The sequence below is a fragment of the Gracilinanus agilis genome, chromosome 6 (genome assembly GCF_016433145.1).
Source record: "Gracilinanus agilis isolate LMUSP501 chromosome 6, AgileGrace, whole genome shotgun sequence".
NCBI lineage: Eukaryota > Metazoa > Chordata > Mammalia > Didelphimorphia > Didelphidae > Gracilinanus > Gracilinanus agilis.
In genome coordinates, this window is record NC_058135.1 from 272,190,212 (window position 1) to 272,207,879 (window position 17,668).

Sequence of the window (17,668 nt, forward strand, 5' to 3'; positions counted from 1 at the left end):
CTTTGGATGTTATGCTAGGGCCAATCTTTATGCACTGCTAGAGGGAATGTCTGGATTGGTCCTGCTGCTACGTTCTTGGAGTACTGAGTGTTATGTTATTACAGGATCACAAGGATAGCTCAGATTGGGCATCTATAAGCTTTGTGTTCATCCAATAACTCTTCCCCCCTCCTCTGAGTTCTGGAGTTCCAATAGACTGTTTCTGGATTTGACCTCTATCAGCCAGGTGGAAAACTCTGCAAGCTTCCATTTGGGCTGGGGTTTCTGCTTTGGTTAGAGCTCTCCGCAGGTTTCAGACTGGGCTGGAGGCTGAACTGAGGCTCTAAGCCACATTGCTCCTGCTCCTATTCCTTTCTGACTATCCTCTTCTTGGCACAGAGCCCTCCTTAACATGCACCAGCACAACTTTAGGCCCCCTTTATGTAGGATTGGACATTTTCTTTTTTTCTTGCACTGTGCTCCTGGTCAAATGTAGTCCCCAGTGTCCATATATCTCTCTGTCCTTCTATGCCTGAGACTTGAAGGTTTTCTAGAAATGTCTGGAACACTGAGGGGAGTGGGATATATGGCTCTTTACCTGCTCATTTGTTATCCTGGCTCCCAAGAAAATATAAAACTGATGGGAACACACCAAAGGAAGAATCTGATTTGGCGGACGATGTGACCCAGAAAAATGGAAGCTAGGAAGCAAGAATGAACAAAATAAAATTATCTTGCTCAAAAATGAACCACTTTTAATTTGGGGATTTTTAACTTGGAAAAAAAAGAAAAGATGACAGCTTTCTTCAACTATTTGATAGGATATCATGTGGAGGGTAGATTAGATTTGTTCTACTTAGCTTCAAAGAGCAAAATCTGGAAAAAATGAATAGAAATTGCAAGGAGGCAAATTTAGTCTAGATGTCAGGAAAAATCTAACAATTAGAGCTATCCAAAAGTGGAATGATCTCCCTAGAGGAGTGGTGGATTCCCCTACCTAGAAAGATTTTCAAGCAAAGACTGGACAAACACAAGCCAAATATATTTATAATGGGGATTCTTTACAGTTATGGGTTGGAATGTATGGCTGCTGAGGTCCATTCAAACTCTGAAGATGCTGTGGATCACTGCTATTTGAAACCTGGAAGAAGCAGCTATTTTTGAATCCAATGGAATAAAGAAAAAGAAAATTCATAAGCCAAGACAATTCCCTGAATGTACTTGTCTGACACTCTCCCCAATAAACAGGGTAGAGATGAGTGGGGAGAAGGGTGTGTGAAGCCCACAGCTGGGACAGTGCCATGGCAGTTGTTATCTCACAATAGGGCTTTAGGGACTGTTAGCTCAAGGTTCAAAGCGTATGCCTTTTTGTATTAAATGAGGAAGATTTATTTGCTTGATCTTTTTTTTTTTTTTTTTTTTTACCATAAAGCTTCCTCTATATATGGAGAGAAAGATGGCTAGCCTTGCAGGTTTCCTGCGGAGTTAATCCAGATGGGTTGGGAAAAAGATTGTTATAGAAATGAATAGGTTTCTTCGCCCCCCCCCCCCCCCCCCCAAAAAAAAAAAAAAAAAAAAAACATTTCCCCAAGGAAGATCAAAGGAAAACCTTTAGGTATTTAAAATCAACTACTTTAATGCACTGATGAATTGATGAAGCAGACAGATTTAAAGCTGGAAGGGATTTCAGAGGTTGTTGTGTCCAATTCCTTGATTTTATAGATGAGGAAACACAGAGATGAAAGCCCAGGATTTATTAAGATACTAACGGTCTAAACCTGGATCCAAACCCAGGTCTTCCTCCAGTGTTCTTTCAATAAAAGCAAGGTCTTAGCCTGGTCAGGAAATCACCACAGTCTGAGACTGTTACTTCATCTAGGTGGTGACATTTCAGTCTTAAAATCCTAGGAGGTAGAATCCTTCTTTAGTGGAGTGAAGAGTTTTTCTGATTATTCCAAATATCCTAATTCTGGCCTAGACTATACTTCCACATGGAAAACAACAGAAGTTCCAGAATGACTTTCGTTTAAGGTTAGAGTTTGATGTTACAAAGCATTTAACCTGATATCTTGCCCAACTACTGATTTGGCTGAAGATGGCAAATGCCTAAACTACTCACCTCCCATTGGGTGGAGGCTGCCCAGGGTGTTGAGGTTCCCAGAGGAGGCAGTCTGCTGAAGGAGCTGCAAATAAAGCTAGACATTACACCAAAAAACAAAACAAGAGTGAGAGTGAGGGCTGGTTCCGCGTCTGGGATAACTTTACAGCACAGCAAAGCGAGCACACAGGCCCAGGCCCCAGGAAAGGAGGGGGAAGACGGATGAGAAACCCCCGGCCAGCCCAGCGCAGCCCAGCCCAACCCAGCATACAACCCAACCCAACCCAACCCAACTGAGCCAGAGTCTCTAAGGCTCCAAGACAATGGGGAGAGAACCCAGTGAGCAGTGTAGCCAAAGGGCATCCTTTGCTCAATGTCTGAGAGGGAGGTGCCCACGTCTCTGCTCCCAGGATCTTAGGGCCACCTCTCTCCATGTGTGCACCCAAGTCACTGCCTGCTAGATGCCTTACTGCCATCTGAAAACTCTCTAAGCAGAAACAGCTGCTATACCATCCCCAGTGAGAGCCCTGCTGTTGCTACCTGGCCCCACAGATCTCATCTGGACCTCAAAGGCCTGTCATTTTTCCAACCTTGCATCTCAGACACTCTGATTCCAAGTTACAGCACTTCTAAGAACATTTCCTGCATTCGCCCTAATTCACTTTCTTCTGAGTAAGCTTGACCCTTCTCTCCTGCTCCACTCTCCTATGCAAACCAAATCATGATTTGCTCCCTAGGGATCATTTTTATTCTCTTGCCTCAAGTCTTTTGGGGCATGTTGTGCCCTGTGTTCTCAAGAAAGCCATTCCTGAGACCAAGATGGTAATGTCACCACCCCCCCAAATGGTACCCCTATGATTCTTGTTTCTGAGTGTGTATTACAGGTCTACATCTCCTTACTTCCATCTGCATTTGTTTCTCGTTTCTTTAGTAAAAGGTGCAATTTTAATGGCAGAAAGAAATTCAAATTCAAACCCCACAAACCCTTAGAGGAATGATACAGATGCAGCCTGTAGGTAAGGATGACAAGAAGGAGAATGAGCCACATAAAGGCCCAGAAACAAAAGCAGGTATAGTTTTTGAAGATCTAGGAATCATTTCCTATAGGACTTGTCACTTGATCCTTCCAATAACCCAAGAAAGAGATGGTATTCTCATTTTAGAGATGAGGAAACTGAGGCTTGAAGGCCAAACTGGCCCAAAATCAGTTGGCTTTTCAGGGTCAGACACAGGATTTGAATCCAAGTCTTCCAGATGTGTCCCTAAGGAGCTGCATCAATGAAGAAGTTCCCCCAACCTGCTGAAATCAGAGGTACTATTTCTTCCCAGGCCTCCATGGAATCATACACAGTCCAGAAAGTTCTCTCATCAGAATGACAACTAACACTTCTGGTGACAAGTCCTAACAGCCTTTTTAGCCAAGCTAAGCTACTTAAAACTTGTATGTTGATCCAGGTTGTCAAGTAAGCCCCAGAAGAAAGTCAGAAGCTGAGGAAACAAACGAAAAACTGTTTTCCCATTCCTGAAAGCATATTGGGTTACAATAAACTACTCTTTTTCCTGAACCATGACCATTCTTAGAATAATGATGAGTAGTAGTCATCACTCAGCTACAGTGCAATGGAGAGCCAAGAATACCTGAACCATTTCTCTCAGTCCATCTGGGCTTTAAAAATGTCTCAGATTTGGTAGGTTGGGGAACTAACTGGTAGCTATTCCTTCTTCCAACTCTTCTGCAGCAAAAAGAGAATCTTATTTCTTAAATACTGCTTTTGTTCTTCCCTGAGCACTCTAGAAATGGCCTATTTCAGATGGGCACTGTTTCTCTTGTTCACCCCTGGCCACTGCTCTCTGGAGAGCTAGCTACAAGGCAGCTCCCTGGAACACTTAATACAGTGGTGGATGATTTGGGTCTGTTCATGCTGCTGACCCTGGAACAGGAAGGTGGGAGGGAGAGTGCAACAAAGCATACATATAACCCAGTGTCACTGGAAAAATGAACTTACAGGTTTCCCATAACAACGGTATCAGCACCTTGCTCTCATGGAGAGAACAATTCAACAAACCGTTGAGGAAACACATCTAGCAGGAAAAGTAAGACTGGGTAGCACAGTGAAAACACAGTGATATAAGGATGAGAGGAAAGGAGAGAAGATAATGGGATAAGAATTTGATTTTCTACCTGTTCCAGAAGCCTAAGGTGAAATTAGAGAACCAAAAGACAGACAGGCAGACAAACTAGCCAGATGCTAGAATGACTCCATGTTGGTATCTGCCCACTATTGCCTGCTTCACTGGCATCTATTCAGAATCAAGTGCCCAGGAGTTCCACTCCACGGGCAAAGAGCCAGTCATGAAGACTCACTGCTAAGTACTGGGGTCCCAGAGTGTTCAACCCAGCGAGATTCCCCCACACGGACGCTGCGCTGATCTGCTGCATCTGCTGCTGTAGCTGCTGGGCCATCCGCTTCTGTTCTTTGTCTTTCTGGGTGTCTGCAAACTTCACCACAATGGGAGACGAGCAGCCCTATAGAGACAAGCAAGGGAGAGACTATTCTCTAACTCCAACTTAGCTAAATGGGTCTTCTATTGTTCAGAAGGAGATAAGGGTTCAGTGACAAGGGTCAAAGATGAGGTAGCAGATTCTAGCTTCACAATTAGATGTCCCTGCTTTATGCTAGTAGCAGCTCTCGGACTATATAAACACCTTTCTACTGAAAGCAATGGTAAGCTGTGACAATGGTACCTTTACAGGATTTTCCTAAGACAAATGCTTGGTACAATAATCTCTCTCTCAAAAGGGTCTTTACCTCCATAGTCTGTGCTTGGTGCATTGCCTTGATAGCTGTCTGGGCCATGGCTCGTGTTGTAAATGTCACAAACGCACAACCTAGTGAAAAAAGAAATAGCTTCAGTCTTCAAAGGGTTCAGAGGTTCAAAGGGTTTACAAAACCAAAAAGAGTGTTAGCCAGACGCTAAAGCAAGGTGATGGTTATTGGGATGAAGAAATGCTCTCAAGAGCTCTTCTGGCACTGTTAGCAGGTAGATGAGCCATAACATAAAAGCAAACATAAGGCTTAACAAAGGCGCATCCCAAATCTCCACACAGATTAAGCCAGCTAAAAGAAGGAGAATCTCAAACTTAAAACCTCAAGAGCTCAAAGTATGCCTACCTCGGCTTAGACCATCAGGACCTCGCAATATCCTGCACTCTTCAATCTGTCCGAAGGAAGAGAACATGACTCGGATATCGTTTTCATTGCACTTCTTGGAAATCATACCAATAAACAGCTTTCTGTCTTCCACTGCTAAGAGACCAGAGTACAAAAGGCTTCTAAACATTACTTTGAAAGACAAGGAGAAAAACGGGAAGGTTCCATGTTTACTTAGGGCCAAGGATAGACAGCTTTCACTAAGTCTTGCTGTCCATTTGCCTTTTTCTACTTGTTCTTTAATAGGTAAAACCCAACCTCCTAACTTTTCTACCATCTACCTTTTCTTTCCTGATCATAAGGACAATAATCACCACGAAAGAAATCCCAGTTAAATCTCAAAATTCTTAAATATAGTCTACTGAACTCGCTACCAATTCTGATTTCTTTCATTTGCCAAACTATTTATTGTTGTAATAGGGGACAACTGAGACAATTAATTTTCTATCTAATTCTGGATCTCTGTAATTCAGAAATTTTTATAAAAAGGTCTAGCAAATGTCTTGATTAAGGGAAAGATCAGCAATATATTTACCATTGTTTTTTTCACTGTCTGCAGGTTTCATCTGTATAGGATGATGCATCTGAAAAAGAAAAATATTACCACTTAACATTCATGCATTGGCTTTGAGGACTCTGAAACTCTTTAAGAGCAGAAACCACCTCCCACTATCTCCTCAGTGTATACTGTAGCACACTGTATTGGATTATTATACACCGTACATACTAAGCATAAAAAGTCTGTGTCAGATAGACAGCACACTATCATTTCTGAGTCAGTAAATTATAATTCCAGATCCTATAGAGCACCTTTTTTATTCCAAACTTAGGGCCCAACAGACAGAGTTAGGATGTCAAATGTATAAAGCTATAGGGAACCTATGCAGCAATTCTTTTAGCTTTAATACCTGAAAGACAACATCTTCCTATTCTCTACTCTGTAAGAAGAAAACAACTCTTATGGGGGCAGCTGTGTAGCTCAGTGGATTGAGAGCCAGGCCTAGAGATGGGAGGTCCTAGGTTCAAATTGGCCTTCTTAGCTGTGTGACCCTGAGCAAGTCATCTTAAGCTTCACTGCCTAGTCCTTAACACTCTTCTGCCTTGGAACCAATATAAAGTATTGATTCTAAGGTGGAAGGTAAGGGTTAAAAACAAAACAAAAGCAATTCTTGACAACTTTATAAAAATAGATATCTATGGAATTCCTTGCAAGCCTGCTTTTTGGAAAAGGATTTTCAGTGCTGAGCCCAAGTAGCTCATTCCATTTGGGAAAACCACTCTAGGTCCACCTGACAGAATGGATGCCTTCTTCTTACCCCTGGGAGGATCTTCATGTTGTGAAGAGCGTTCTGTGCTTCTAGTGCGGCTTTCCGGGTGTAAAATGTAACAAAACAGCACCCTGTAATCACAGATTGTAAAGGTTAGGACTATGCTTGCGCAGGAAATTCATTTTGAGAGAACTTGACTTCCAGATGGAAATAGTGTACTGTAAGAACTTATGCAAAGAGTTGCTTGCCTGTATGTAGTATGATAATTAAATCAAGTCTAGATTTAATCACCAAAGATGAGAGCACCTTCCAATTCTGGGAGGTCCTAACCCACCTGTGCTAGAGTGAGTAACAATCAGAATCAATGGACATAGAAAGCGTCTATTGTGATTGGATGCGAAGGCTAGGGGAAGGCACTGGAAGTGATATATATGTGGCCCCTTCCATGGAGGGGGTGGGGGGAGTGAGGCTGCAACTGGTGTGGTGGAGACCTGAGGGAGTTTCGCTGGTTCCTGACTGAGAATGTTCCAAGTGTGAGCTTAAAAACTGAATCTTCCTGAACTTCTATTGGGAAACTTCCTTTTATAGACTCTGTGAGTGGAGTTTGCTCCATTCACTTCTGGGCCTCAGGCCCTTTAACTCTTGGCTGAGGGTTAAGCTCTACCTGGACTAATCAGTGGGATAGATTCTTATCTCCATACTTCCTCTCTCTCTTCTTATGTAAATAAATTTCCATAAAAGTCAATTTTGATTTGAGATTATTCTTAATTGAGGTTTGATAATAATTCAATCCTCTGGCGACCACCTTTAATATATTGAACCTATAAAACCCCTTTTTTCACCCTTATAATAGCAAGATGGAGAAAAAAATATGAACAATTCACAAGATGTATATTCAAGTTTTTTAAATGTTGTACCTAAAAAAGAAATTAGTACAGTTATGTTGAGACTAATAGTCTCATTACATTACATTACTTAGACCATTACATATGTTGTTCTGAGATCAAACTGAACCTATCTGTAAGCTTCTTAAACCTTTTCATTTAAAAACTTACAACAGTCAAATGTCATTTCTTTTTATTGCATCCTTTAATAATGCACTAGGTCAGTGATGGGCAAACTACAGCCTGCAAGTCAGATGTGGCCCCCTGAAATGTTCTATCCCGGACATTATTTCTAATCTGATGAATACAATGAGTAGGATACAATACAATGAAACTTCAAAAGAGATGCCTTAGAAACAGACTGACAGATGAGCATTTCCTTTCCTTTGGCCCCCTCTTTAAAAAGTTTGCCCATCACTGCACTAGGTGAAGAAAATGTGCTTTGCCCATAAATGTCATGCAATAAATTTTTGAGTGAATAATTCACACTGCCACTGATGTTGTTTTCCTAAAACACTTGTGTGATCAGTGTCATGTCCCTTGTTCAAAGAACCCCATGGACTTCTCTACTAGCAGCAATGCAATGATCCAGGACAATTCTGAGGGACTTAGGAGAAAGGACGTTATTCACATCCAGAGAAAGAACTGTGGGAGTAGAAACACAGAAGAAAAACAACTGCTTGATCACATGGGTTGATGGGGACATGATTGGAGATGTAGACTAATACAAATACTAATAATATGGAAATAGGTCTTGATCAATGATACATGAAAAACCCAGGGGAATTACTTGTTGGCTATGGGAGGGGGGTGGGAAGAGAGGAGGGAAAGAATATGTAACCATGGAAAAATTTTCTTAATTAAATAAAATTTAAAAAAAAACCACCTCCATGGGTTTATCCTCTGCCCAGAGTAAGACACAAACTCCCCAACATAAGGCATTCCTCTAAAGCAGTGATTCCCAAAGTGGGCGCTACCGCCCCCTGGTGGGCACTGCAACAATCCAGGGAGGCGGTGATGGCCACAGTGCCTTTATCTTTCCTATTAATTGCCATTAAAATTTAAAAAAAAAAAATTTAATTTCCAGGGGGCTAAGTAATATTTTTTCTGGAAAGGGGGTGGGAGGCCAAAAATGTCTTGGAACCACTGTTCTAAAAGATGACTGACTTACTCTCCTACTCTGACCTATACACCTTAAGAGTTCCCTTAATCTCATCCTGCTTTTTTTTTCCTTCTGCCTCTGGGCAGATCCCCCTATGCAAAAAGGAGACTTTCCCTAATAGATATACTTGTTTAAGTCCCTCCCCCTTCCCCTTCAAGGTCCAGCTTGGGTCCCAACTCCTAGTTGAAGCCTTTCTCTAATTTCTCTAGCTAAAAGTAATCCCTCTTTTCAAACTGCTCCCTAATGAATCTACCATATCCTGACTCACACTAGTGTTGTTGTCTTATCATACTTATTAGGCTAAGCTCATTGAAAGCATGTTCTATGTACTTTTTCATTGTAGCGGTGGTGGTGACAGTAGTAGCAGTAATAGTAATAAAAGCAGAAGATACTACTACTACTACTACTACTACTACTGAAACACCCCCCCCCCCAAGAGTTTTAAGGTATATAATCACAATATTTAACATTAGATGGGATCTCAGTAGTCATCTAGTCCAAACCGGGATCCCTACTATAATATATTTGCCTCAATCTCTATCAATGACCTCGCATCTCAAGGTAACCCATTTTTCTCCTTGATAACTTCAATTATTGGCAAGTTTTTCAGGATATCAAACCTAAGTGCTCCTCTTTAGGAATCATACTATGATTTATACCATTATAAACATGGAGAATCTCTGGCTCATAAAGGTTAATTAGCAACCAGCCCAGAATCCCACAAATATTAAATGTTAGGAGTCTGCCTTCAAGACTAGAGCATGCTGCCTCACTGGGTACCCAAGAAGCACTTTATGAATGTTTACTAGAGTGCGATGAATTATCAGATATTACTCTCATTCTAATCATCTCTGATCATATACTCTGTGAGTTTTAATTTTTTCCCCTCAAGCCAACAATTATTTCTTAAATATTTCCTATGCGTCAGGAACTGAACTAAGCAAAGTCTGGCTAAAGAGCAGCCTTTTTTCCCCAAGGACAAAAGTGACTGACCAATGAGAAAACATCTAACTACAGACAGACAGTTAAATGTATCATCATATATTATGTGTGGCAGGAATTATACCTGGAAGACCCAAGAGCTTACCTTTGCTCTGAGGAGGGTTTTGGCTCCTATCCCTCAGGACATTGATTTCATAGACAGCACCATACTGTTCGAATAGTTCCCTCAGATCTTTTTCAGACCAGCTCCTAGGAACCTGACCCACGAACATCTTGATGGAATCAAGGTCAGGTTGGTCTGGGTGATCCAGTGTTCCATTCATTTTCTTTGAGCTGCATGAGATAAAGAGAAGCTTCCATTACATGGTCCAATCATACTTACCTATAAGATTTTTCTTCTAAGCAACTATAGCACCAAAGTGGCTCATCAAGAATTAAAGTAACAGTCTATGGCTTTAAATGTACACTTATAGACACCAAAGACGTGGAGGAAATAATTTACATAGGATGTATAGGGGGGACAAGGAAACAGAAAGACTCCTCCTTATATCGAGCACATCCCCAAGAGCTAAATCAGTCGATTAAACAAGCATTTATTATTAATCACCTACTACATAAGTGCCAGGCACTGTGTGCTAGGAGCTGAGCACACAAAGACACAAACAAACAAACAAACAACAAAGCAATCACTGCTCTCAAGGAGCTTACATTAAGAGGCAAAGGAAGAAGACCAGTCAGGAGCAGTTAGCATCTCCTTGGAATTGGAATAGTGGAATTAAAGTTGCCAGAAGGACTGAAGCGCTATTCCCCCTCATTATACACTTCCCCCCTACCCCCAACTCAAGCAGTGCTTGTACAGGGAAAGGAAAGTCTACTTGATAAGCATATTCTTTTCTGTTGCTAGCTTCCAATCAATTTGTGCTCTTGCTGTCCCTCCCACCATGGCTTTCCCCTTCTGTTGGATCCTGCAATGACATCACCATTCTGTGTTTAGGGCATCACTGTCTGTTGCCATGGAAATGATAATGCTATTCTCCTAGCATGAGAATTTCACAGCAGTATCAAAGAGGCAAGTCTACTAAAATAAAATCACTTTTAAAGACACTTCCAAAAAGTACTTTATTGATGGAATAAAGCACCACAAAAAAAAAAGAGTAACTGACCTGCGTAAAGGAGAACTTTTAAAGCCCTAGATTTCCTAGATCCATGTTCAAAGAAACAAGTTAAAGTACTGACATGAATAAGCAATAATAATAGCAAGAATTCTGAATTCAGGGTCGTTGTAGGAAAGCAGAGTCTGGCTTTGAAGAAACAAATGTATAAACTAGTAGAATCTTAACTTAAAGCTAAAAGGGAACTCAGATCAACTATGAAGGATTAAACCATTATCAGCAAAGCAAGTCTCCCAGATAACTATAAGGACCCATGGGGAAAATGCTCTTCATAGCCAAAGAAGGACTATTGGAATCTGAGTGCAGATCAAAACATGTCATCACCTACTATATATCATTCATGAGATTTCTATTGTATGTACGTCTTCTATCTTGACATGAGTAATATGGAAAAACATATTACACAAAAGTATATGTACATATATAACCTATATCAGACTTTTCACAGCTTAAAGGAAAAAGGAGGGAGAAAATATTAATTTCAAAATGTCAAAAAACAATTGTAAAGAACTATTTCCACATGTAACTGAAAAAAAAAAACACAAAACAATCTCCTTTAGTCAATTAAATTCAAAATCACATCTTCTACCAACTTATCAGACTTGCCTGATATCCCCCCATCAATCCACAACAGCTTGTTCTTTCCTCTGCCTTTAACCATGCTTTATAACCTTTAAATATTAAACAAAATTCTTTTTTTGGCCTCATTTTCTGTTAACTTTGAGACCTGCAATTTAATATGCAATGGTTCTAATGCTTCTTTTTTAATTATCTCAATTCCATGCACTTTAATATCTGTCATTTCATTGCTCTCCAGTCACTGAAGACTTCCTAGCTAATTACTTTTCAGATTAAGGCTAATACAAAACATGAAGCGTGTTAAATGATCAAGTTAAGGTTGTCCTGAAAATGTTTGAAGACATTATAGCAATACAAAGGTTTTCCTCAATCTGCTACTTAGCAAGGATAGTCCTTCACAAGTAGTCATTCAAAGGACTTTCAATTAATATTTCACCAATTTCAGAACTGGAAGAAACCTCAGAGGTCATTTAGTCTAATCCATGCAGTAACGATCCCCCCTCCAACAAAACCACCCACCTTTGCTTGAAAATGTTCAGGAGGATGAATTAATCCCCTCCAGAGAAAGCCTACTCCACTTTTAGATAGCTCTATTGGGAAATTCTTTCTGACTTCAAACCTAAATTTACCTCTGCAACCTTATACTCACAGTCCTAGTACTGCCTTGGAAGCCAAACTGATCCAGTCCAATATCCCAGGTGAGGGGGTATACCTTCTTAAGACGTCTCTAGGTAAACACACCTGATTCCTTTAATCATCACATGGTAAGGCCTTCAAGCACTTCTCTCTTCTGGATACAACTTAAGTAAATTCACATTATACAATTTCAAATTTACCTAAAGAAATAGAAATCTTCATTTCAAAGCAATACCTAAGTTAACTTTACTGTCCAGTGATGTGCTCTCTTTCTGCTCCTGCCCCTCAATTCAGTGAACTGAGGCCTCCTGCCCCACTTCCCAAAACTTTCCAAGTGAAAGGAGAAGAAAGTAAGTGCAGAGTTGATGACAAAGTACCATGGACTGGGGGGCTTGGCTTGAGACTTGCAGCACTGAGGCTTTGCTCCAGTCCATCTACCCACTCACCTGTCCAGTTCTGTATGTCTGACCCCTGTTCCCCATTTCCCACATGTTGCCTGCCCTCTCTTGTTTGTGTTTGACCCCAATATGTCTGCCCTCCATATGCTCTTTCGCTTGGTTATAGTCCATCCCCACTTAGCTGGCCCAGGTCCCTGTGTTTTCCCATCTGCTCTCGCTTCACTGTCCCTAGCCCTCAGGTATTCTTGAACTATGTGTTAGTCCTCCTCCAAAGACAACAGTAATTCCCAAAGTGGGCGCCACCGCCCCTGGTGGGTGCTGCAGCGATCCAGGTGAGCGGTGATGGCCACAGGTGCATTTATCTTTCCTATTAATTGCTATTAAAATTTAAAAAAAATTTCCAGGGGGCTAAGTAATATTTTTTTCTGGAAAGGGGCCAGTAGGCCAAAAAAGTTTGGGAACCACTGATCTACAACATCCAGGGGCAAATTCCCATTACATAAAAATTATATTACATAGAGATCTGCAGAAAGGTCTGCCTATGTAAAGCAAGAACTGTCTGAATTCCATGTTCCTGAACTGTGGTACTCAAAAGTAAACATAGTACTCCATATTTGGTTCGATACAGTATGCAACAAAATGGCCACTTCCTTATTCCTGGAAGCTAGGCCTCTTTTAATGCAACCTAAAAGAGCATTCTCTTTTTTGCCACATCAGATGGCTGATCCACAGAGTCCAAGTCCACTAAAATTCCCAGATCTTTTTCAAAACGCTATCTTACCATGCCTCCCCCACCTTGTACTTAATATAATTTATCCTATTCAATCTCATGCTATTAGATTCAGCTCAATGTTATGGCCCATTAAGATTTTTTTTGGCTCCTAATATTAAAAACAATGAAGGCACTGTTAGGTTACAGACTCACTTTTATCATCTATAGATTTGGCAAGTAAGCCATTTATCTCATTATCTAAGTAACTCACAAAAACATTAAACAGCACACAACCAAACATATTATTTGGAGATACTTCATTTGAGACTCTGATGGGCTGACATTAAATTACTAACCATCTCTCTGGGTTTGCTCATTTAACCATCCAGCTGAATCCAACTAATTATCAAATATTTTGGCATCTTTTAACAAAAGGCTTTGTGAATGTATTTCTAAGAACTAGGTAAACCAGGATTCTCCAAATATACCAGTTTAGTCATCCTGTCAAGCAAAGCTTTAGATGGTTATCATGCTTATATATATATAAGCTGGCTCTCTCTGTATGCTCACAGATGGTTGCATTTGGCACTTGATAAAATAAATGCATGTGGATAGGTCATTAGCTATATCTCTACATTTTAACAATTTTGCCAGGTATCACAGTAAAGTTGGACTTTGGCTTATAGTTTGTGGAGTCTATTCTCTTGATGAAAATTTGGGACATTTTTGAATCCTCTATTCTTATTTGATCCAGTGTAAGATAAAAAAAAAATTTGACAAGGGCCCCCCCCACACTCAAATAAATAAGACATGGAATCAGCCAGTAGGAGTAAAAAACAGCAGTTGTTTATTCCTTTCATGAAAGGGAGCACTTCAATGATGGGCTAAGAAGTGCTGACTGACTAGGCAGCAAAGCAGCAATATATACAAGTTCCCAACACACAGCTCCACCCCACCCCATCCCATCAGGCCCCCACCCCAACCCCTTACAATCCCAAACACCTATGACTGGGTCATAGATTCATCTAACCCAGTTCAGGTGAGGGGAGCAACTGAGTTGTTTACTGCCCTTTCTGTCTTTCATAAACTGGTCCCAGAATCCTCAATCAACAAAAGGTAACAAACTAACCCTTGTATGGGGAATGTTCATTCTGAGAAAAGCACACTCAATTCTGTCTCACACAACCAAACCCCATCCAGAGAAGCCTATATATTTAAAGGGAATTCTCAAACACAAATGTTTATCTCATGTGCTATCTCCCCCAGATTTTTATTATACAGGACTCTGAGCTTTTAAATTTTCCCTAAGATGGGTTTGTTAAAAATTTAGAACTCCACAGGTTTTAATCTATTTAATTAAATGCAAAATTTCTGTGCATGCTCTGTTTAAAAAAAAAAAAAAAAACGCTTCAGGCACTGGAGTCCTAAAGTTCTATCACATGAGAATGTTGTTACAGTGTGAAAAAAAAACCTGTGATTAGCCAAACAACGTGCTTCAATACTCAATGCTCAGAGCAGGAAGGGATTTTGTCCTTTGAAAAAGAAGAGGTGACTCTCCCCTTCTTTCTGATAACTCACCCCTAAACAATCAATCTTTACTTCCCAGGCCTGAATATCACACAAGAATAAATTGTGGCCATATTCCTCACAGCTCACATAGTAGAAATATTTCAAAGGAAAGCGACAAATTATTAAATCCCAAAGGGACAAAGATTTAACTAGAGATCCACTTAGGGTTCTAGAAATAAAATGAATACATGAATGGAACATCTTTGTAAAAAGGGCTTTTACAGGGGAGGAAGAGAGGCAGGAAGAAACAAAAAAAGGGTGTTAATGAGATAGTGAAAATATATCCGGAGAAAAGCAGAAGGAAGTTGATATGGGGACATAGTTTTTTCCCCCTACAATTCCTTAAAATAACAGTTAGCCCAAGGACGTGGATAGACTTGAGCTATTTTCTCACTCTGCAAAAATTTGCTCTTGATTTTCCTGATAATAAGAGAAAGATAATCATCATCTAAATCAGAGCTTCTCAACCTGGATGGAGTATTCTTCTGTAAAGCTTGCCTCCTTTTCCCACAGCAGAGTCCCTCTCATGCCCTCCCTTCTGTAGAAGTGGTAGCCTAGTCCTTCAGTTCCTTCCTATCCCTTTTCCAAGTCTTTGCCACTATCTCATTCTGGAACCTTCCATTGAGCCTGGGGGCTTCCTCACAATCTCAACCTGGACTATACTTCTGGAAAGACCCCCCTTCCCCTCTCAGCTGTTCTTGGCTTTGGGGACTTTATAACTGTGCCCCCTGCATCAAGTTCTTCTAATCACTTCCACTAACACCCCTTTCTTTTATTTTCACTGTGATCATCAAATTCCTCCACCCATCATATTTTCCCTAGTGCACCATTCCTGCAATGGCCATACTTTCTTTCTTATCCTTAAACCTTGGTGAACACAATAAACTCTATACAACCATCTGTATCTGGATACCCAGCCCCTTCTGATTCTTTCACCAATCACAGCAATGCCTAAATCCAATCCTAGAGAACTCTTCATCCACCTCTTTAGCTCCTATTCATGTGCTGCTGACTGGAGCTGGAAAATATTACAAAGTTGTGCTGAATGGGTTCATTACGAATTCGTTACATAATCTACTGGGCAAGGAAATACTTTTATAACTCTAATTGATTCACTCTCTCCCCCTTACCACAGTGGCTATTCCAAACATTTTCCTAACTCCTTAAACCTTCCATAGCATCTCTCATCTATACTTAGGTAAGGACTTTTCTTCATACTTTAGTGGGGGGGGGGAGAACAAGTATTGAAATCTCTCTTTTCTTTCTCTCATCTCACATGACTCAAATCTCTTTCACCTATCTCAAATGAAGAGGAAGCCTGTCTCCTTGTTAAGGAAAACTTTTTTATGACCCTTTAATCCTATCCAATGTGCTCCAGGAAACTGTCTGATGTCATCAAATTCTCGTGCTAGTCTTCTGTCTCTTCTCTCTACCTGAGGCTTTTCTGGTACCTACAAATACACCCATCCATGTCTTCCCCATTCTTAAAATCTTTTATCTAATCTGAAAATCCCTATGCAGTTTATTCTAGATTTTTCTCCCTTTCAAGGACAACCCCCCGGAAAGGATTACAATCCTGCCTCCTCTTCTCTGTCACTCTATTCCCTCTGTAATGTGGCTCCTATACTCAAAATTCAGCTGAAATTGTTCTCTCCACAGTTCTTTAGCTGCCCAATCATGCTTGACATCATTCTTTTTCCCTTTCTACTCTGTTTCTTTACCTTACATTGTGCCACCTGCCTGACTATTCCTTAGTCTCTTGTGCTGGGCTCTTCACCCAGTTCCAATTCACTCATCATGGGTATTCCCCAAGGCTTTGTCCTAGATATTCTTTTCTTCTCTTTCTATACTGTTTAATTGGGTGATCAGCTCCCAAGAAGCAACACTTATTTCCCAAGATTCATTTATCCACTCATAACCTCTCTCCTGGCCTCAAGCCATCTTGCAACTCCAAATGCCTGTTATACATCTTGAACTGGATGTCCCTGTAGATCATAAAATTGTCCCAAACCGAATTCATTGTCTTTTCCCTCAAGCCTTAACCTCATCTTAACTTCCTAATTACCATCAAGTGCACATCCTCCCAATAACCCAGACTCAGAACCTACTATCCATGACTCATCATCACTCCACTTATTCTTCATTTACCAATCTGTTGTCAAATACTGTTGACTCTCCCTTGCTCTTGTATATACTCTTTCTCTCCTTTGATACAGTCACCACACTGGGGCAGGATGCTCCCAACAGCTCAAGCCAGGACTACTCCAAATGGCCTTCTGACTGGTCTCAATGGATCATCTTCCTCCCTTCAATAAGCTACCAGGCAACCCTCTTTAAAGTTCAGGTTTTATCATGTAGTCTTCCTACTCAATCAACTCTTGTAGTTCCCTGTTACTTCCAGTTAGTCAATCAGTATTTATTAGGCAATTACTATATACCAGGCACTGTGATAAGTGATGAGAATACAAAGAAAGACAAAAAGTAGTCTCTGCTCTCAAGTTCTCCATTTGAGGCAGCATGCAAACAATGATGTACAAACAAGATACACAATGGGAAAAAAAATCATCTGACAGAAGGACTAGCATGAAGGAGGATCAGAAAAGCTTCTTGCAGAAGGTAGGATTTTGCTGGATTTTACTGGAACTTGAAGGAAGCCAGGAGGAGGAGGAGAAGAAAAGGAAGGAGATAATTCCAGGGACAGGGCAAACCACCAAGTAAGAAGATGGAGTGTCCTGTGTAAGGAACAGCCAAGGGACCATGTCCCCTTCTCCAGCCCCTCCAACAGAGACAGATATATGGACAAGCTAACACTTTAAGATCAACCTGATAGTTGAGATAAGATCATTTACTCTCTAGTGGAGCTTCAATATTACTAACCTGTGCCCTTTCCAGTGCTATAATTGTGTATGCATGCCTGTAGGTGCATGAGACAGAGACAGAGACAGACAGAAATAGACAAAGGAACATTCAGGAACAAATATAAACTCCTCTGATTCTTTTCTTTTTTTTTTTTTTTTAATTTCATGCAAGTTCTCAGAAGCTGTTTGCTTTTTCTTC

The 17,668-nt window shown here is 40.6% G+C and overlaps 1 protein-coding gene across 1 annotated transcript in view; it reads right to left on the reverse strand.

Annotated features, from left to right (window-relative positions):
• The window catches only part of CELF1 (CUGBP Elav-like family member 1), a 50,073-nt gene that overhangs the window by 14,912 nt on the left and 17,493 nt on the right, over positions 1–17,668 (reverse strand). The window contains exons 2-8 of the mRNA XM_044680941.1: positions 9,691–9,878; positions 6,606–6,688; positions 5,825–5,873; positions 5,251–5,382; positions 4,888–4,967; positions 4,443–4,604; positions 2,099–2,174 (exon numbers count right to left, since the gene is read on the reverse strand). Coding sequence (XP_044536876.1) covers positions 2,099–2,174; positions 4,443–4,604; positions 4,888–4,967; positions 5,251–5,382; positions 5,825–5,873; positions 6,606–6,688; positions 9,691–9,878 — 770 coding nt within the window. The remainder of the gene's footprint in view (positions 1–2,098; positions 2,175–4,442; positions 4,605–4,887; positions 4,968–5,250; positions 5,383–5,824; positions 5,874–6,605; positions 6,689–9,690; positions 9,879–17,668) is intronic.